Here is a 21,137-nt window from a genome sequence, read left to right as displayed (position 1 = left end):
TAAGCTCTACTTCCTTCTGAAAGGGATTCTAAACTTCTGCTCAGACCCCAGTTTTGGAAAGTAACCTAATGACCAAGTTCTGCTCTCCTAAAGAGTGTGCAACTATCGGCAGAAGCTTGGAGGGTTCAGTAAAGAATCAGGGTGCTGGTGCCTCTGAGGACTGAAATGGGATGTAATTTCGTAGTCTCATGCAGTGATTTTAGTCCATGTTAAGTGGAAGATCATAGACTTCTTTTTGTTGGAAGTAATAGAGGGGAGCAGAATGCTGATGTAGCACTTAAGGTGTATAAGCCAGACTTATGCTGTGACAGTGTGCTATTTGCTGCATAATCAGGAAAAGTTTAGAAGGCATTGATTCAGTGGAAACTTTATTTTGGGAAGAGAGGGAGACCATCTGGGAAGAGCATGGCTGACTTCTTTGGATAATAGGAGCTAGCTTGTGAAATCTAGTAATTATCTGAAGCATTTGAGCGTACTGATAAATTTATGGTCAGCATTAAGGATTCGTGGTTGTCTTAACTCCAAGATTGGGCTGCCAGGACTGATAGGCAGCCACCTTCCTTCAGCTGTGTAGTCTAATCTCCATTATGTTGGCACTAACAGCAGTTGAGGCTCCATAATCAAGTAACCTGAACAAAATAAGGATAACTTTCAGCTGGCTGGCGGACACTGTTGGGTGGTACATGCTTGCTGGGGGTGGGGTGGAACTGCTCTACGAGAGGTGGAGGGATGTGGGGTTTATACTTTGAACTCCATATCCCAAGCAAACAGGCTAACGTTGCTGCCATAGCGTTACCAGGATTCTGGCTAACAAGTAGAGAAGAAATAAGAATTGTCGCTGAAGTCTTATCGTTGAGGAAAAGCAAGAAACATCACTCAAGGAAAAATTCTTAAATTAAAATCCCTTTGTAACGAGGAATAACACAGTAGGCAAAAAGATGATACTCTCCAAAAGGTATCATTGTCTGTGCAGCAGTTTCGTTAGTAAAACTCATCTTGTATGCATATGATTCAAGGTGCTGTAGTTTTGATTCCAGCAGAGGAGGAAGTTCAGTTTAGAGAGGGACGTCTCTAGCCTGTGATTGTATTGGGTTTACATGGCAAGGTTTTGGTAATGGCGGGGCTGCAGGGGTGGCTTCTGTGAGAAGAGTTCAGGAGCTGTGATGCTGATAGTCGATGTCTGCAGAAAGCTTGATCAAACCTAACCTCCTCACTAATTACTTTCTCTACTTTGAAAATTAGGATTTACTGCTGGGCACTTGCATCATATTCTAAAATTGAGAGAGCAGTCCCTTTTGCTTACATATAGTAGCAAATCGCATCTCTTTGGCATCTGACAGTTAACTTGGCTTCATGGGCTGCTGAAAGCAACTGTTCTCCTTCAGCTTGCTACTAGAGGATAGTGTTTTCTTGTTGAAAGGCTTTTCTGCATTGCCAATTGTTTTTGTTTGTGGCTCCAGATTTTATTGGGACCACTGATAATGAACTAATTTTAGTTAATATAGCAAAGAGGACACCCTAAACTAGGAGTTTGCTTAGACCTGGAAAGGTCTTTGTTTTCAAAAATCAAATTGAGTGAATCAGGGAGAAAGTTCTGTATGGTAAATTAAGAAGGAAAAGGGGGAGGTAAAGGTTAGTTCGTTACATGTGGAAAAAGTTGAAATTTGTCAGGTTGGAAAGGTCAGAAAATAGTCAGGAAACAGTGAATCAGTTGATGAATCAGTGTTTTAACTTCTCTTTCCACTGCCAAATATCTGGAAGAGTATTAGCTGATCAGTATTGTGGGCTATGTTACCAACCTCCCATGTCCTTTCAAGTAATTCTTAAGTCTGCAGAATTGACAGCAATCTTAGCATATTTATTTGTGTACTGTACTTTGCAATCTTTGTATGCACTGCTTTTCAAAAGAATGGTAGAAAAACAAATTACAACAAACTTCTTATAAAATTTCTTTTATATAACTGGAGAGCTGCTGCTGTTTTGCTTTACTTCAAGATTGGTATGAAATGGAATTACTGCCTTTCATTTTTCAGGGCTGTAGGCATTCTTTTTGTACATCTGAAATGTTTGCTCATTCAAAATAGGCAGTTTTCTAGGATGTTAGATGAAAGACATGGGAAAATATTAATAAACAAAGATTTATTCCATGTCAGAGGCTTTACATCATGTCTCTGCAGGCATTTATAGTGGATAACTCACAGTAGGTATTTGAATAATTTAATAAAACAAGCATATGCAGAAAAATGCCATGGCCACCTACTGTGGCAGTAGTGGTGTGTAATGAATTTGATTCTCATTTAGGCTGTGCACAAACGGCATGTGCAGCTGAGATTTAGTAACCTGAATGTATATTACCAGGCATAACTACATGTATTTAGATGCTTGACTGTTCTAGCAGAATTTATTTATACCCTTGGAAATAAAGCCAATTAGGAAGAGTGGCTGACCTGGAACATCTTGTTTAAACTCTTAACTTTTAAACATTTTGTGGATAAGTATTGTTTGTTTGAAAGCTTTTCTCTGTTTAAAATTCTTTTGTTTCTGTTGTGGTTGAATTGACAGGCTGTCATCCTGTACTTATTGAGGAAGGGGATGTTAATAGTGATGGCTGCTCATTCAGGCAGCAATTGACTGCACTGTCACAGAGCATTCTGTAACTAATCTCCAGCTGTCTTGAAGTCTTTGGATGTATTTTTAATCCAGAATATCTGGGAATAGCAAAATGTTTGGGGTAATAATGCTGCAGTAAGGAAGCTGCAGTACAGATAAGTTACTTGGGAAATGATAATTCATTAGATTAAATTACTGAAATACTTAAAGCAGTCCTTAAATAACTCTTAGAGAACACTGGGGAAGGAGAATGGACAGGCTAGCTTACTGAGATCCTCTCAAGTTTTAGTGTTGTGTTTTGTTTTGTTTTTAAAGTCCAGCAATTGATGTCTGTTCTCGAACTGTAGCCTTAGTTAAGAATAAAGTTCAGCCAGCTTTGCTGACTTGGGCTTCCATTTAGTGGTGCTGTTGGAGGTAAGAGCAAGGAAGCAATGGCAGTGGTCACTTGAGCTGTGGAAGTGCCTAGAATTTCCTTTACATTTTGTCCTGCATTTAATGAAGACTTCACTGGAAACTTGCATATGCCCTCTGTCAGGCAAGACTCGCTTAAGAAAAGTTGTTGTGTTGACTTGAGAAAGAATTTTGGCTGACTTCAGGATTTAGGCCACGTACAAGTGATGTACACTTATTACAGATTTTCTGGTAGTCCGTTCCTGTTCAAAAGAGAATCGGCGTGTGATTAAAGTCAGGAAGTAAAGAAGCATCTGCTGGTGCAGTGGCAAAATACAAAAGATCAAGTTGCTTCTATTTCTAACTATTAAGACCTAAAGAAATACTAGAATCATAGACTAACTTAGTTGAAAGAGACCTCTGGAAGTCATCTGGTCTAACCTCCTGCTCAAAGCTGTCTAGTTAAGGTTTGAGTATCTCCAAGGTCAGAGACTCTGGGCAGCCTGCCCCAGTGTTTGACCAGACCATCCTCAAGGTGATGCCTAGTTGGAATTTCCTGAGTTGCAGATTGTGTCCTTTGCATCTCATCCTGTTTCATGAGTAGCTCAGCTACTTATGCTAGTGACTTGGGTATTTTTCAATTACACAAGAAAAAGAGCGGGGAAGAAACATTGCTTCACTGAAATCGCTTCAATGCGGAAAGTGTCACTAGAAGGGTGTCATGCTCAAGTATTCTCATATAGGAACCTGCCAAATTTTGAGAGGCTTTATGTGAAAATATTCACTGGGACTGGTTACAAATTTTACATTGAAAATGGTAAATGACATGGTGGGATTATTGTAGGGAAAAGTCTTCTTCTCTGCCTTTTTTTTCTTTTTTTTTTTGCTTGTTTTGGAAGTATGAAGTTTAGATAGTGCTGCTCATGAGATTTTGTTGCTTGCCTTTTTTCTTTTTTTTTTTTTTTTTTTTTTTAATTTTTTGCTGGGGTGAACTTCCGATAACTTACAGCCCATGAAACTTCCCTTGAGTTACAGACCTGTTTAGGCAGTGTGGTATCATTACACTGATATTTCAGGTTAGAGCTAAAATACTGCAGTGCTGAAACAAAGGCTTAGCTGAAAAATGCTCTTCTAAAGGTAAAAGAGGAAAAAGACTTCTGGTCATCTTCAATTTACACGTCCAGTTTTGTGTCTAGATTTCTACAGTATGCTGTCACTTGCCTTATGCAGGAATTGTTATTCCCATTGGTATTTTAGGAAAGCTGGGACACTTGTTCCCAAGTAGCCAAATGGTAACCTATGGTGGCAATGGCAACAAGCCTATGTCACTTAATAGAATATTGTAGTTGAGAGTTGAGGAGTACCTTCCTATGTTTGGCATTTGTTACTAAATTAACCTTGTAAGCATGTTTCTTTCCAGAATGAAAGCTAGTAAGTGGTTGTTTTTGCATCCATGCCCTTAGTTCTTTGAAGTGCTTCTTCCTGGCTGCTTTACCGGTACTTATGTTCTGCAGTCTCTGGCTGTAATAAGCAGGGCATAGCCTTCTATTTTGTTGTGCTTTCAAATCCTCTCGTAGACCATTAAGTGATGTAATGATGCAGATCACATAGATCAGGATGGCTGCTTAGTTAAAACGGGTGCAGGTCTGGCCAGCCTTACACTGAGTGCTTTGCCACAGAGATCATTCCCAGTTTAAGTGAGCAGTTATTGCCCCTGCTGTAGCAGAGACAGAGTAAATGGCTTATCTTGCTCTGAGCCTATTGTGGGTATAGGGAAAACACATTACTTTAAGCTTCCATAAGATATCGGTGACACTGTTATAGTTTATTTCACCTTTGTCCCTGAACAAAGCTAAATATTCCGGGGTGTTCCTTCCCTTTTCCCCACTGCCTTTTTTTTTTTTTAATCCCATCACTAATAGGAATGTACAAGAGTTGGTTTTTTATAGTTATTCTGATTAGCAGTGTTCTTTCCCTGATTTCTTTCTCAATTTCTTGAAAAATTTTGGTGCAGATGCAGACCTTGCATAGTGATTTATTTTATTTTTTTAATGCTTTCTTTTTATCAGTTATCTTTTGCCTGGCATTTAGTTGATGCACAGATTGAAAAGCACTATTTGAAACTCATGTCCTCGCCTCCAAAACAGCTGTATCAACAAAAATTTGTGCTGAACATATGACCTTGTAGTTGATTTAAGTAAGCATGTGAACATATAACTGGAGCTCATAATTTCTAGTTAACCAAAAGGCACCAGTTCATGTCCAAATTATTTAGTGATAATGCTGAAGTGTGCATTGCCTACATAGGCACAGATGTTAGTTTCATTTTATGTCATGTGTAAGCATTTAAGTATTGGTACTGTGTACCTGAAAAATTGTGCAATGCTGTATCAGAAATACTTGTTGTGCTAATAGCAGTGAAACTGCAACAAGACAGGGTGGTCACCCCAATAAATATGCGGGATGCTGGCTGGGTTTAGATAGGCTGTTACTGAGGACTGTGGTGCTGTGCCTTGCTTGCATTTTATTTGCATTACCCAAACTGGTTTTGGTCTGCATATATGTATTCATGCTGTAGTCATATGGTGAATTTAGTGCAGGTGCAATGTAGCACAGGGGGTTCTGCTTTCTGCTAGTATTTGGTGGTTTTCTACTTCTTCCCAGTCAGTGCTGATAACTCACAGATTCAGTCTGTTAGAGCCTAATGTAATGCTATAAATGAGTCCTTAGCCCAAAAATAGAAAAATAATTATATGTTTTTGTACAAGAAGCATCTGTTCATAGTCTTTTTATAACTGTATATAGTGAAATATATACCTTTCTCTATCTCTTCTTAAAAGATGTATAAGAATAGAAAGATTGAGACTTAAGTAAAAAGTAAAACTATGTTTTTAGGACTGTTCTACAGAAAATGCAAGTTGGTTTCTAAGACAGAAGTTACCCACGACACCAAGCTCTTGTGCTTAATGTTGCCTAGGAGCACACATCTCCGTGTTCCCATTGGACAACACGTTTACCTCAAACAAACCATTGCAGGTAAGAAAAATTGAGAATGTAGCCATGGATATATTAACATAAATCCCTTTTCATAGTCTTGGGAGAATGCCAAGTGCCTGGCCACTGATTCCTTGGTTGTAGTTAGAAAGTCTCTGCTTCCAGGATCACAGTTGGTGCTTAATAATTAACTGACTGGATTAATGTTGCTGGAAAGCTAACTATCAAGGTGGCTGGCATTTACTGTTGACCTTATTGGCTCCTCTTTCAACTCTCCCTTTAAAACATTGTCTCTACTGAAGTAGTGCTCTTCATCTTTGAAGCGGGGAAGCTCATTGTATATGTGTTATGTATGATTAGTCAGTTCCTTTTAGTTTGCAGCTTTTTTGGCATGCAGAGGGTAATGTTGCAATTTTGCTGCTTTTTTTTTTTTTTTTTTCCTTCGAGGGATTTATAGCAGTCATGGTAACACTACTTTACACTCCAGTTGCATGATATTAATGATAACGTGAGGTTGTGAGAGGAATGCATCTTGAAAAGCATCGTTTAAGCGCTATCCTTCAAAATGTTGTAAAAGGCAAACAAATAAAATGGGAGGTCAAAGAAATATCTGTGTTTTATTTTTTTAAGGGTACTTTTTAAAATTTGCATATTAGTGGTTATGCTAGTCACTGTACTTGCATTGCACTATGCATGGTAGAGAGATTTCTCAGAGGAATTTTTAAATATCCTTTAACTGCAAACTGTTCTGTCTTCCTCCTGCCTACCTAATTCTTTGCTGGTGTCCAACTCTTGCAGTCTTTTTTCTACCATTATACAATAGCTTTTTGAAGTGATAGTGGAAGAAAATATAATCATGCAGTACTAAAAATCTTCTGTTTCAATTTAGAAAAAAAAAATCAAGCTGTGGTACTTGAAATTAAATGCAAATGTTTAGGTTTTCATGTTCTTTGAGGATGACTCCAGATCTTTTCTTCCAGTGTTTTGAATTGCTAAGTAGTGTAGAAATAACATATTGTACAGTGGCCTGAAGATTTTAACTGGGAGTGGAAGGCTACTGTAATAAGAACTGGTGCAGTGGAAAGTAACATACTTGCATAAAAGCATGCAATGGTGTTATTGTTAAGGGATATACAGATTATTTGTTTACTGTTTGTTTATTTTGGTATTGGTTTGCAGTAACTTGCTGGATGTAGAGTACTTTCCATATTTTTTCAGCTATCTTTTTGTCTTCTGTCTAGGGACAGAAGTAGTAAAACCATACACACCTGTATTGCCTTTTTTGCCACTGGATCTCAAAGAACCACCTCGCCATGATGGTGCACATCTATATTTAATGATTAAAATTTATTCCTGTGGACTGTTCACACAGGCACTTGACCACCTACAAATTGGTAAGTATATGTTGGGGTTTTTTGTGTTTGGTTTTGCACTCATTGCTTTATCTTTTCAGATTCACTGTCTGCGTATTGTGATGTTCTTATGTTTACCTACTTATACATTGGGACGTACTTAAAACTTTTTTTTTTAAGCCTTATTCTCCATGCCCTAAGTGTACAGGCTTATCCTCACTGTAACTAGGACTTGTCCATTACATAAAGCTCTCCTGACTGATCTTCCAAATGTGTTCATGTTTCACTGTTCAGATATGTCAACTGTATCACACATTATAGTTGATCACTTCGATTGTATGTACTCTTAGAACAACTTTTTGTACTTTCGAATACAGAAAACTAGGTCTATTTTATTAGTCTTAAGATGCACTTCCTTTTCTGTTTCAGTACTCATATAGTGTAAAATTCATCAAGACAAGAATGATCCTCATGTCAAATGTGTAGTACCTTTCTGAAAGGAACCCTAATATTACAAAGATGAACGCAGTATGAAAGGGCCTTTAAAAGAATCAGAATACCAGTTACCTTGTTTTCATCTCATTAATGTTTACCATTCCATTTTATTTTGTTTTTTTTTTTTAATAAAGGAGACTCTATTTCTGTCAGCAATCCTGAAGGTAACTTTAAGAAGTCACAGGTTCAGACTTCAGAAGATCTCTTTTTATTGGCAGCAGGCACAGGCTTCACACCGATGGTTAAACTGCTGAATTTTGCTCTGACTGAAGTTGGTTGCCTTCGGTATGTATGCTTCTTATGATTTAACCCCAAGCTAGAGTAATCCATAGGGAGGATGAAATGTAATGGGCAAGCCTCAGTGTTAATAAAACAATGAAATACTTTCATACCATTTTATTTTATTTTCTTCAACTTATGCCAAAAGCTGGCATGCTTCAGGGAAGAGTCTGTCAGAGTCTTAGGGAACTTACACATATTTGGTTATTGGCTACCATCAACAAAAGGGACTGATTTGCATTTTGGATTTTAGTTGTGATACAAATGAGCTCACCAAGTAGAAAAGCTGAGGGGAGTGGGTTTTGTTGGGTGTTTTCGTTTTTTTTTTTTTTTTAAACTAGCTTTGCAATTGAGTGCCTCTTTTTAGTATTGAAATATTTCAACGTAGATACTGTTTTTTGAACTGAGGAGGTTTACAACTGTTTAGTTATGGCTTCTCTTTAATCAATTAGAATAGCTACATACTTTTATATTGTTTTCACCTGCTAAGCAACAGTTGCACATTTTTACCAGATGAGTTTCAGTTTTCACAAAAGTGTGACTTATGTAACCATAGCATTAAGTATATTCAAATGTATGAAAAGGTGTGTTTTACATATGCATTCTGTATTCTGCTTGTAAAATCTACAGAAGGAAGCATTACTTGGTCAAGTGAGCAGGTTGTTTTGGCCTCTTATGTCCTTCAGAACCTCAGAACTAGTACTTCTGCTTGATCTGATTGTCCATTTACAACTGTAAGAGAGTATACAATACCTCAACTTTAAAAGGAAATGCAAAGAGTTACTTTAGCGGCATAATTTGATAGAGGTGATGTGTGCTTGCATTGCTTTTAGCAAAAATTTTCATCTAGAATCACGTCTTGCAGAATTTCTTAGCATATTACATTTTTGTCAATGTGAACTATTGTAATTCAGGAGAGTATAAAAACAAAAAATATACCTGAACTGTATTTTTTTTAAAGCTGTTGCAGAGGACAGTTCAACAGACCTGCTACTGTTTTCCTGTACCCTTGAATTTGGACTCTTGTAATGGAGATTAATTTCTAATACTGAGCTTTATTCAATAAAAGCACAGGATGTTTTGGTTCATTATGTCTTTATGAAGCACATTTTGAAACAACATAGATTAATTGGACACTGGTCTTCATAGTAAAAGTAAAAAGGATGACATGTGCTGCAGAAATCTGTTTCTAGAAAAAATCTAACCCCAGACATTATTCTTGTTTATTGTTCAGCAATTACATATAATCCTGTTTTGTGAGCAGAGAGACTGTGTACTGTTTGGCTCTTCCAAAGCATCCTGTATTGTCAGTAGCAAATAACAAGTGGCTGGCTGGCTTTGTGAATCCAAAAGATAAATGTATCATCTGACAAAATGGGTTGGAAACACTACTAAGTGAATTTGGAATAATTTTTTTTTTTTTTTCTTGAGGGGAAAACTACTACGTCAGGTAAAGGTAGTTGTGATAATACGAAGGCAAAACTAAGGAGACCATAGTAAAAGATGTGAATCTTGACATTTTGTCCATAACCAGAATAAACAGAATAGATAACATGTGAAAGACTACTACTGCACAGATAGTGTTTGTATCTACTCTGTCCTTGAAAGATGACCCGAGTGGCTTATTTTAACTCTCTTCACCACAATTTCTTATGGGAACTCGATGCTCACAGTTAGCTTAGGATGTAGCAACATCTGTTTTCTTAGTAGTCGAAGTAAATGATTTTTTTTCCTTCTCGCCGTGGAGGCTTGTTAGGTGCTGGAATGATTTGATCTGGTACAGGTTCTGTTTATATGCAGACACCTAAGGCTTTGTTTTTCTGACTTCTCTAGGCAACTATGTTTCTTGGCCTTATACTTGCTCTTTAACTCTCACTTTCTCTTTTGGGAAAATATTGCAAGAGTGTCTTTAATATATATGTGTGTGTATATGTATTTATACTATTTATATGCATGAGATTATATGTATATGTAAACAATATAAATATAATTTGCATTAAATTATCTTACTGTGAAAAGTAATGATTCCTGTAAACTTGGATTGCACACACTAGAGCACAAATTGCAGAAAGTTGAGGAAGGATCTGAATAATGACCAACTTGTCACCTGAGGGTGGAGAAGCAGTGTCTGTCTGTAGTGCTGGGTGAGTGCTGCTGAACTTCTGGGGCTGCACTGCAAACACTGGAGAATCCACAGCTTCCCTAGGCAGCATTTGCTGTGATGTAATGGGCTTGGATCACTGGATTTCTATTCTTACTGTCTAGCCAAAGTCTCCCTATTATCTTTTAAGTCTGTTGTTTTTTGCCTGTGGTAAATGTGGAAAACAATTTCTTCTCTTCCTTTCTGCAGTATCCTTTTGTGCATGAAGTCATAATGCTGTTCCTTCAGCCTTGTTTCTTCTCTTACAGGCCAAATTTTTTTTGGCCAAAGTATTAATTCAAAAAGAGTATTGGTCCTCTATGCTGTTTTTTCCTGTTTAAAATGAGATTTTTTGCTCCTTTTTACTGGTGGTGTATAACTGTGATCAGGTGGATGCGTTTCTTAAAGAAGACTGAGGCACAAAGGCACTCAACACTAGGTAGAGGGCTAACACTCTTATCAAGTAAGTATAGGATGTTTGTAGTCTATTCTTGATTCTCCTTGATAGTTGTATCTTGTATTTTCTCCAGCATTTCATTCCTAAATTACCACTCTGTTCTCATATTCACTTTTAATATAGTGTCCTAAGTTCATCATCATTCTTGTTTAGAAGATGATTTTTGTAACTTTTTCGACCTCCTCTTCTTGCTCTGTGTTAAAATCCTCTAAGGGTCCCTTTAACTACTCTCTCTGTACAGCTTTCCATAAGATCTTGCATACCAGTTTTTTGAGTTTATTAAAATCTACATCCCTTGAAGTAGTTTCCAGTACGTTAGATTCTCCCTATTTCCTTCCAAAGGGCTGGTGAAGTTTCTCATTTGTTATCGAAACTTCTGTCATCATTCTGTCAACCAGCTCTTCTGTACTGGTGGGGATCATATCTAAATCTCCACCTCTTCCTTTTAGCTGTTTTCTCCCTCATTTCTAGCAAAACTGTTACCAGTTCATTCCAAGTTTTGGAGTTTTCTGTTCTCTTCATAGTGTTGAGTACTGAGCAGTACTGCAGTGGATATATTTATCTACACTGGGGAGTATCAGTAAGGGTGTCTCAAAGCATTATTCTCCAAATAACCATTTCTACCTTTGTGCCCAATGAACAAAATGCATGGCTTTCCTGTGCACCTTTTATTGACTTTTTCCCCCACCTGAATAACACTTGATGCAGTGGTGCACCATGCCAGCTTTGACAGCACTACATTCTTGAAGTGAGCTTTATTTTTCATGTTTTCAGAGAAGTGGACCCTGGGAAGCATGTAAGGAACCTAGATTTTTGGTACATGCTAGCTTCTGAATAAGATGATTTTAGTATTTAAAAATGCAGCATAGCTGATTTGGGGCTGTTTTGTTCTATACCAGGCAAGTTTTCCAAAGCTTGTACATTGTAACTTATTTTGAGTTGTAATGCATCTGGAACCTCCTTCTCTCAATAACAGTACTGATGATGTGTATTATATACACATACCTGTGTATATGACAACAGTCATACCTCAGTTTTATATTTTGGCAGCAGAAAATGAACATGCTTCTCCTAAGTAGAGGATGATCTCTTGTCTTACAAGCTACATCAGATGCCAAAGATATTTCCTGGTATCTTGAAGTGCTGCCAAATTGCAAAAGGGGAAAAGGTTAGAAGTCAGAAAAATGTGGTATCTTCAGCCTGGGAGAATATAGGCTTTTAAACTGCAGTTGAAGAACAGCTGGAGATCATGAACGCTCAGCAGAAGCCCTAGGATATGTGATGTGCATGTGTGAAAGATGGCTCTCTGCAAGGTACAGAGGAGGAGGTGATGGGAATTCATAGTTTCAGAGCAGCGTCATATAAACATACTGTGTCTAGCGCTAGTCTCTTAGAAGCAAGGTCGGCCGCGTGTAAAAGGGACACTGGGTAGCGGAGTGCCACGTTACGGAGCTGGAATTGGAGGTCTGTGTGGTGCACTGGACCAGCAGGCTTAGCTGACAGCTACCCGTGTGGTTCTGCTTGTGTGTCTGTGCCAGGTGTCCCACTGCTCCGGATTCCTGCGAGCAGGGCACTGAACTTACTGCTTCGGGCACGCAGCAACACGGCTCTCTGCTCAGAGCCCTGCCCCAGTAGAAAAAAACAACAGTCGCTTAAAGCCCTGTGGGGTGCAGTTAGGAGCTGCTTGCATTTAAGAGCACATCGTCTGTCTTGTACCAGTTGTCCCCAGGGTATTAGTCTGTCATTAGCCATAAAGGAGAAGTTAGGTTTATGTGGCTTCATCGAATGGTAAATTCTGTTTTGTAAAGTCAGTCTTTTTGTGTTTTACCTCCACTGTAGCATAAAAATCTGAAGAGATAATAGCACTGGCCTTAATGACAGAGCATTTAGTTTTTATGAGAACTATCTGGCAAATATAATGCTTGTAAACAGTAGCTTTCCAGCTAAATACATTTTATAAGTCAACAAATAAAGTAGGAATAAAATAACCTGGTACAGAGCTGTAGTTTGCTCTTCAAGTTACGAGTTAATTTTCTCTTACTTTCTTACTCTTACTCTATGTGTTTAGATTCCATCTTTTTGAAATTAATATTGACATAACCTTGAAATTCCAGTTTCATCTGTACAAGCTGGTGTATGTAATATTAAAAAGGCATTCAGTGTTCATATACCGGCTATTAATTGTAGTGCTCAAACAATATTGAGAAACCACTAGATAAAACTTGACAAGATATATTGTAATTTCATTCAGGTCTTAGTAACTTCAAGAGATTTTATTTTTCTTAGGACAGCAGTTCCTGAACTAGAGGTTGTAACTGCAGACAGGGTTATGACATTTAGAAGAGAGGTCACAAGTCCAACAGACTTTCAGGTACAGGAAGAAAGAAACTATATTGGGTTAGTGGCAAAAAGATTTGAGGATTGCAGAGCTGAAAAAAAAAAAAAAAACAAAAACAAAAAAAACCCCAAAAACCACCACCGAACAAAAAATGTAATTAAAAGGCTTCTGTATAATGCAGTAAGTTCTGATTCTTTAACATGTGTTTCAAATACAGAAATAATCTGCAGTTAATTTATTTTAATTTTTTTTTTTTTTTTTTTAAGGACAGTGAGGCTGATCTTCTTCAACAAAACAGAAGATGACATACTTTGGAGAAACCAACTAGAGCAATTAGCTCTTAAAGATGAAAGGTATTTAAAAGTCTTGTGGAGAACAACTTGTACCATCCCAGTGTATAGGAGAACAAGTCTTGGGGCTTAGACTAACTGTACAGCTTTGGCCCAAAGACAGATCCTGATTCTGGAAACTTAACTAAGAATTTAATGAGACCTAGGGAGTGGAAGATGTGTTTATATTGGTCACGGATATATAGCAGCAGGCTATGCCATTATGTTCTATAGGTCCCATAGGAAGCCAGGGATTTGATTTGACAGTTTAATAGATGTTTATTGGAGATGATATGCTAGATGAGATGATTCTTAAGACTGTCTGAGAAGCTTTTGAAGGTGAGGAAAATAAGCCTTAACAATAGAAAACACAGATACGCAAAGAGAAGCACAGAAGTGATAGAGAAGGATAGTGTACTCTGGGAGCAACATTCTGGATTTAGAGAAGTCTTGAAAAGTTTCGCTGGTGTCACTTGCTGAGAAAATGTTTATCTAGAAATTAAAAGTTTTAATTACTTTAATTTTTATTTACTATCTAATTGTTGCGGTTGTTTCCTCAATTCCAATGTAATTGCGGATTAAAATGCACTAGTGCATGTGTAATGTCAACCTCGTTTAGCAGGCCATAGTTCTGTCAGGAGGCATAGGAATATCAGGTTGCCTTTTAACTTCAGTTCCCTTGCTTTTATCACTAGATAAATTGTCACTACCTAGATTTTACATGATAGAAGTAGGTTTTATTTATGCTTACTTAATTCTTTTTTGAAATTGCGTGAACAAATTAATTTCACTTGTTCCTTCACAACATTGAAGTGAAAAATCAATATTATGTCATAACCTGGTGATGTCTGGCACATTCAAAGTTTCATAGTCTAGACATTGTGTAAATTTACAGTCAAACTCCTTTCTCCATTTCAACAGGAGCCTCAGGTGTGTTATAGTATTTTATCATTAATGAAATTGTACTGACATTTTCACAAGTTTGGCTAAGCATTCTCATTTCACTACTTGTGTACTGAGCTACACCAACATTTGTATAAATGAATGACAGAACAGTAAAATCTGTGCTTTAGTATCTTAATTGGTACGAGCTGTTTTTCTTTGTAAGGTGAAATATACAGCTAAAACTTTTAAGATTGAAAGATTGGGTTAAATAATTAAATACACAATACTGGAGGTGATTTGATTGACTTGATTGGTAGGAACAACTAAATGTCTGAGATCTGATACCGTGCAGTGGGAGCTGAGCAGAACAGGAAAGTAATCACAGGAAACATCAGTGTCTCAGTCACTAGTATTTTGTGTAGCAGATTTCTAATCAGAGGCAATATTTATGAAATATTCTTCTGCTTGCCAGGTTTGAGTTTCAATTCATTCTTTCACAACCAACAAAGGACTGGGTGGGTAAACAGGGGAAGATTTCTTCTTCTCTTCTCTCTGAGTTTGTGAAAAGAAGCAGAAAAGACTCCAAAGTGCTTATCTGCATCTGTGGTCCAACACCTTTTACAGAACAAGGAGTACAGTGAGTATTTTAAATGATGAACTAGAGAATGAGGAATTTTTAAAAAATTTGATCACCTAACCAGCTATAGTGTTACTGATTTGGTAGTCTTTCAAAACCAGCCTTACATTTTCTGCTTTGTAAGAAAACTTTTTACACTTAAAAAAAATAAAAAATAAAAACCACCTGGCATCATACTTGAGAAGTAGAAGTGTGTAACTAAGTAAATGTGAGTAATATGTAAATTTCATGAACTCTAGTAAGTTGTCCAAAACTTCCTAAGAGCATCTCTTTAACAATGACCTTTTTTCCCCAAGGTTTTAAATGCTGCTTTTAATTTGATTTTCATAGAAAAGTTGCTGTAATAGGAAATAAGCTTTCTGGGTTAGCGTTAGCTTGACAAATTAAGTTATAAAAAGCAAAATTCAAAGCAGTTGTTTTATCACAACCACTTGGGTTGATTTTTTTTTATTTAATTAATGCATTTATTTATTTGTCTGTACCTAATACTTGCCTTATTTTATATGTCATATTTTTAAAGATAAAAGGCCCTCTAACTTTATCTTGCCCAGCTTCAAAATATTGAACCATAAGGACATCACTTGCATTTCTGCAAGCCTACTGAAGTCTGGTGCATGGATCTAATGGAGGGTGGAATTGGCCAATAATTATGCTACCTATTGAGAAATCTGAGATAATTCAAATGATATCTGTATTTATTTTTAGAATTTTTTTCAGTATCCTCAAAGATCTTGTAGTACATATGAGCTCCTGGGCATGAATTGTTTTCTAAATGTATTTGCAAAAGTGAACTTCATTGTGCATGTCTGAATAAAAACAAGATAGTGGTGCTGAAGTTGTGCTTCAGCTGTGTCTGTGGTAGGTTTCAGGTTCCAAATATTAATATTACCAACTTGATTTCTGACTTTCAGATATTTGAAGGATCTTGGATACTCCCAAGAAGAGATACATGCTTTTACTGCATAAACCCATGTGAGGATATCAATGTTTGTTTGTATAATTCAATCTTATTTATTTACCTTCATGAATTTACATAAGTGAGAAGCAATTTTGTAAGACTTGAAATTTCACTCTTGGTACCAAACTGTTTCTCAGAAGAAATATATCTTTGAAAAAAAATTTTATACTGTGTTTTATCTTGGTTTTGTAAATATTTTTGCTAATACTTAAGTCATCCAGGGTATTTATTTATTGTAGAGGCAAGCAAAAATGTATAGTATACGTTATGTAAGATATTTCATGTTGTTCGTTCATGAGAATTCTGAAATTTATGACAAGCACTGATTTAGGTTTTGACTTGAAAAAGCATATTGTTTCTTACTGTAAAAAGTCTTAAGAGCAATACTGTCTGAAATTAAATATTGCACTGTAACTCAGGTAACCGGTCATTGAAAAATGTTTTTTCATCTGATATCACTCTTTGACTTGCAAGTGATCCAGATACATTTTTGGCTTTGTAAACGACGAATAAAAGTACCTTTGGTAAAATATAAAATTTACATCAAATAATAATAATAAAAACAAATTTACAGTACTTTATGCATTTTTGTAAATGTTTTGTATTTTCAGTTTATAATGTCATACAGAAAGGTTTGCACAAGCTTAGGATACCAGCTGAGAACTCAGAACAGAGGCACAGAGTCTTGGTCTCCCACAAAACTTCCTGTGTGCCCTCACTGATAGCAGGCATCCCTTGTCATGAGACATTTTGAGGGTAAAAACATGGCAGCTTGTGGCCTGCAGGTACCAGGTTAAGGACCATAGAAGTGCCTAGCAATATTTGACATGTTGCAGTAGTATTAAATGAGGTTATTTGAATCAGTGGGGTTTTTACTCTATTATTAAAAGTATGTTATCATGAGGCAGTAATCAGCTGTCTAATAGCAGTTTGGAGAAAAAAGCAGCAAAGCAGCTACCCCCCTTGTAGATGTTCTTAGTAATATCTGTAGGCATTGTTTCATATGACATCTAGTACTGTTTACATCCTCCTGTTGTGTTGAATGGGTACTTCTTCCTCCTAAGAAGCCAGACTTGCGGTTGTGGCATTAATACTTCAGCATTCATAAAAAATGTTTTAATAATACCCTTTAAAAAGGTTAAATTTATATCTGACAGTGACTGGCTATGTTTAACTGAGCTGTCATCGCTTCACTGCCCTCTCGTTTATTGGACTTGAAGTTAGAAAAGGATCTGGTTGTCAGTCATTGCTCATAGGTCACAAGTTATTTCAGAAGAGACAGTGGTAGTATCATCATTTTGTCATCTAGAAGGGTCTAAATGTTTTCAGTTATGATTTTGCAATGCATTATTTGTGGAGATTTGTACTACAAACCTCTGAACAAGTTTAACCCCAGCCGACAACTCAGGCCCACACAGCTGCTCATTCACTCCCTCCCAGTGGGATGAGGGAGAGAATCAGGAGAGTAGAAGTGAGAAAACTTGTGGGCTGAGATAAAGACAGTTTAATAGGTAAAGGAAAAGCCGTGCATGCAAGCAAAGCAAACCAAGGAATCCATTCCCCACTCCCCACGGGCAGGCAGGTGTTCAGCCATCTCCAGGACAGCAGGGCTCCATCACACCTAACGGTGACTTGGGAAGACAAACGCCATCACTCCCAACGTCCCCCCTTCCTTCTTCTTCCCCAGCTTTGTGTGCTGAGCATGACGTCCTACAGTCTGGGATATCCCTCGGGTCAGTCGGGGTCAGCTGTCCCGGCTGTGTCCCCTCCAACTCCTTGTGCCCCCCCAGCCTCCTCGCTGGTGGGGTGGGGTGAGGAGCAGAACAGCCCTTGGCTCTGGGTAAGCACTGCTCAGCAGGGACCAAAACAGCCCTGCGTTATCAACACTGTTTCCAGCACTAATCCAAACCACAGCCCCATGCTAGCTACTATGAAGAAAATTAACTCTATCCCAGCTAAAACTAGCACAACATGTTTTTCTTCTGCTGAGCAGAAACATCAATGCTATGCTGGAAAAACAAAACATTCATTGAATTTTATTATTTTTTCTGCCACAAACGCAAGATATGTGGTGACTTAAAAAATTACATTTTGGCGTTAATGACTAAACTTTACATCTTCCATAGGATACTGAGAAATTTCTCATGTTCCCATCACCTAAGATCTGATGGGACGGTCTCCGGTGTAAAAGAATTTCATTAATTGCCTCCCTCACAGACTTTTTGGTTTTAACAGGTTACTTTGCCAATATCCTACCCTTTGTGCTTTGCTTGTCCTTATCTGCCTTTATCCAGAAGGACAATAGAAAGTGTTTTGGATAAATGGCTGTTGTGACACAGTACGTCAATGACTTTATCCTTTTCTTTAGGACATAAGCCATATTTGTCAATAGATGATGACTTCTCAAAGGCTTCCTGCAGTCCAGGTGGTGATCGTGGATGTGGAAATACTTCAGAATAGGTGTAGAAGGTTGTGAAGTCTGCAGTTAGTGTGCATCCCCTTTGGTTTCTGAAAGTTTGTTTCCAATCTGGTCTACTGTTGGTAATTGCTGTTTACAGTTGGAGCTTGAAGGAAGTTGTGCTCTTGGAGACTTCAGGATTGTCATCCTGAAGCAGGGACGACCCTGACGTGATTGGTTATGTTCAGTGTCCTAAGGCATGTGGATCTTAAATACCTCAAACATGAAGCAAGGAAAGCAACCAAATTGGTAGCTGCCCTCTCAAGTCCAACAAGATGCTGAGTACAGAGGTGTTCTGCTGTGGTGGTTCTTCCAGGTCAGATCTTCACGGGGTTGGAGTAAAGTGCCTGGACCTCAGGCTGTATCTGTCCACAGGGAAAAGAGGGGTCTAATTCCATGGCTTGTTGAAACTGTATTTTTCCTGCAAATATTAATACTCAATCAAAACCTGAGTAATACTGAGATGCTGATGTTACTGATGAGCAAAAGAAGACTGTGCCATGCAAAAGAGACATCCTTGGAGGTCTCAATATGCAAATGTTTCACCTTTGAAAACTTGGGAATGGTTGCTGTTGGTAGTTAGTTTCTGATTCATTCATTGTCAGTCACTATCAAGCACTGAATTCAGAAGTGTTTCTCTTCATAATAAAAATGGAATATCTGAATCTGGTGAGTAAAGGGGAGAGGTTGGCGATTCCTGGACAAGATCATCCATGAATCAACATAAAGTTATCATTTGGACCAGTGCGCTGCAAGGATCCCATTGCACTGGGGGAGAGAAAAAGGCTGATGATCCTGGGGTGTGACATCTTGAGCATTAAACAGTGAGTTAGTGTTTGTGCCTTCTTTTAGGATCATCATGGAATCATAGAATGGTTTGGGTTGGAAGGCACCTTAAAGATCATCCAGTTCCAACCCCCTGCCATGGGCAGGGTCATGTTCCACTGGACCAGGTTGCTCAAAGCCCCATCCAGCCTGGCCTTGAACACTGCCAGGGATGGGGCAGCCACAACCTCTCTGGGCAACCCGTTCCAGTGCCTCACCACCCTCACAATGAAGAGCTTCTTCCTTACATCTAATCTAAATCTACCCTCTTTCAGTTTAAAACCATTACCCCATGTCCTACCACTACAGGCCCTTGTAAAAAGTCCCTCCCCATCTTTCCTGCAGGCCCCCTTTAGGTACTGGAAGGCTGCTGTAAGGTCTCCCTGGAGCCTTCTCTTCTCCAGGCTGAACAACCCCAACTCTCTCAGCCTGTCCTCACAGGAGAGGTGCTCCAGCCCTCTGATCACCTTCGTGGCCCTCCTCTGGACTCGCTCCAACAGGTCCGTGTCCTTCTTATGTTGGGGTCCCAGAGCTGAACGCAGTGCTGCAGGCGGGGGCTCATGAGAGCAGAGTAGAGGGGGAGAATCCAGCTTCATAGCTAGCCGCTGCATGCTACTGATAGTGAAAAGGGATGATAAATTTTAACAATTACTTGCAGCTGTATTTTTAAAAACTCAGCTTCTTGGGTTTTCTTGCCTTTAGTAAATGTGAGGAAGGCAACTGCTTATAGGAAAATCCAATTTGCAAATATATCAGTTCTAGTTCTGGAATACTTACATATTCAAAGACTGATTAAAACAAGGAGGAGCTGATGTGGTATAGTTGATCATTTCTCTGCTGCTGCTCAAGGGGATGTTTGTATGTTCATTAAGAGATAATTGTTTATAGAAAAGCATCCTTAATAAAACCACCCAGTATATAAGGAATTTGAAGAATGCAATCAGTCAGTAGGTCTTCATTAACCAAAAAACAGATTCTAATGTTTTGTTTGCACAGTGTTTATTATTTCACTGCATCAGTCATTCTGACTCTTCTGGAGGGGATTCATTACATAGTAAGGTGCAAAAATTTGCTCTGTTGTCTCCTCCCATGCATTTTTTTTCTGAGGTAAACTGATTTTTGAGAGTAGCCACAGAAACCTCCATGTAGATGTATCTTTTATCATACTAACCCTTAGCTGCTTTTCTAGAAAAAACCCTGCATTAAAAGCTGTACAACACCCACCTTATTTTAAAAGTTGGTCATAATCTTTATGAGTCAGTGACCTCTTAACATCAGTGGCTCACGCTACGTGCAGTTGAAATAAACAGTTTCTTCTCCTCCCTCACAAGAAGGTATATTATCAATATCTTGGAAATATATCTTCTGCCCTTTACATCAGACTGCTGCATCCTGATTTTGCAGTTTTAAAACCAACCAACCAAAACCTAAGTAAAACACAAACAGACCACACAGATTTGTGGAAGTTACACCCACAAAATCTCCACGTTAAATCACAATTTGAATGGGAATTTTCAGAAACAAACTACTTTTTATGAACTCACTATCTCATAAAATGCTGTTGTAGAAGACTGACGCATTTCCCCGCTCTCATTCTTCCCTTGCAGGTAGGTCTGTAATGTGGCTCCTTGAGCTGCATGGTTTGGAAAAAGGAGAATAGTCCCCAAATGTTCAATTCCACCTACAGTCTTCATTGCTCTGACCTTGTCAAGGATGGTATCCCCATGGTGCACTTCTGGAGGACCTCTTTAAGCGTGGCATTCTACATTTCCAATTGGGAAAATACCTATTTAAGCATATTTTTGCAACAATTGAAATCCAGATCACATCCAAGTGTGTAGTTGAGAGCAGTCATAATTCGGCATCTGTAGTGGAGTTGAGGGACACTCGTTTCCAAGTTCCGAGGTGGACTTTCTAGTGAGATGAGCAGAGTTTCTTGTTTCCCCCAAGATAGGCTCTCAAAACTTCAGGCACTTTGAGGATTTTTAAG

The 21,137-nt window shown here is 38.2% G+C and overlaps 1 protein-coding gene across 4 annotated transcripts in view; it reads left to right on the top strand.

Annotated features, from left to right (window-relative positions):
- The window catches only part of LOC115335031 (cytochrome b5 reductase 4), a 39,998-nt gene extending 23,558 nt beyond the window's left edge, over positions 1 to 16,440 (top strand). For 3 of the 4 annotated variants that reach the window (XM_030000156.2, XM_030000147.2, XM_041119189.1), the window contains 6 exons: positions 5,896 to 6,036; positions 7,236 to 7,388; positions 7,976 to 8,126; positions 13,322 to 13,408; positions 14,742 to 14,906; positions 15,818 to 16,440. In XM_030000156.2, the coding sequence (XP_029856016.1) occupies positions 5,896 to 6,036; positions 7,236 to 7,388; positions 7,976 to 8,126; positions 13,322 to 13,408; positions 14,742 to 14,906; positions 15,818 to 15,872 (752 nt within the window). In that variant the 3' untranslated portion in view covers positions 15,873 to 16,440. The other variant, XM_041119186.1, reaches the window with a different exon arrangement.
- Positions 16,441 to 21,137: the final 4,697 nt, after the last annotated feature.

This window comes from Aquila chrysaetos, chromosome 2 (assembly GCF_900496995.4).
Source record: "Aquila chrysaetos chrysaetos chromosome 2, bAquChr1.4, whole genome shotgun sequence".
Taxonomy (NCBI): Eukaryota; Metazoa; Chordata; class Aves; order Accipitriformes; family Accipitridae; genus Aquila; species Aquila chrysaetos.
This window is presented reverse-complemented; position numbering and strand designations above follow the sequence as displayed.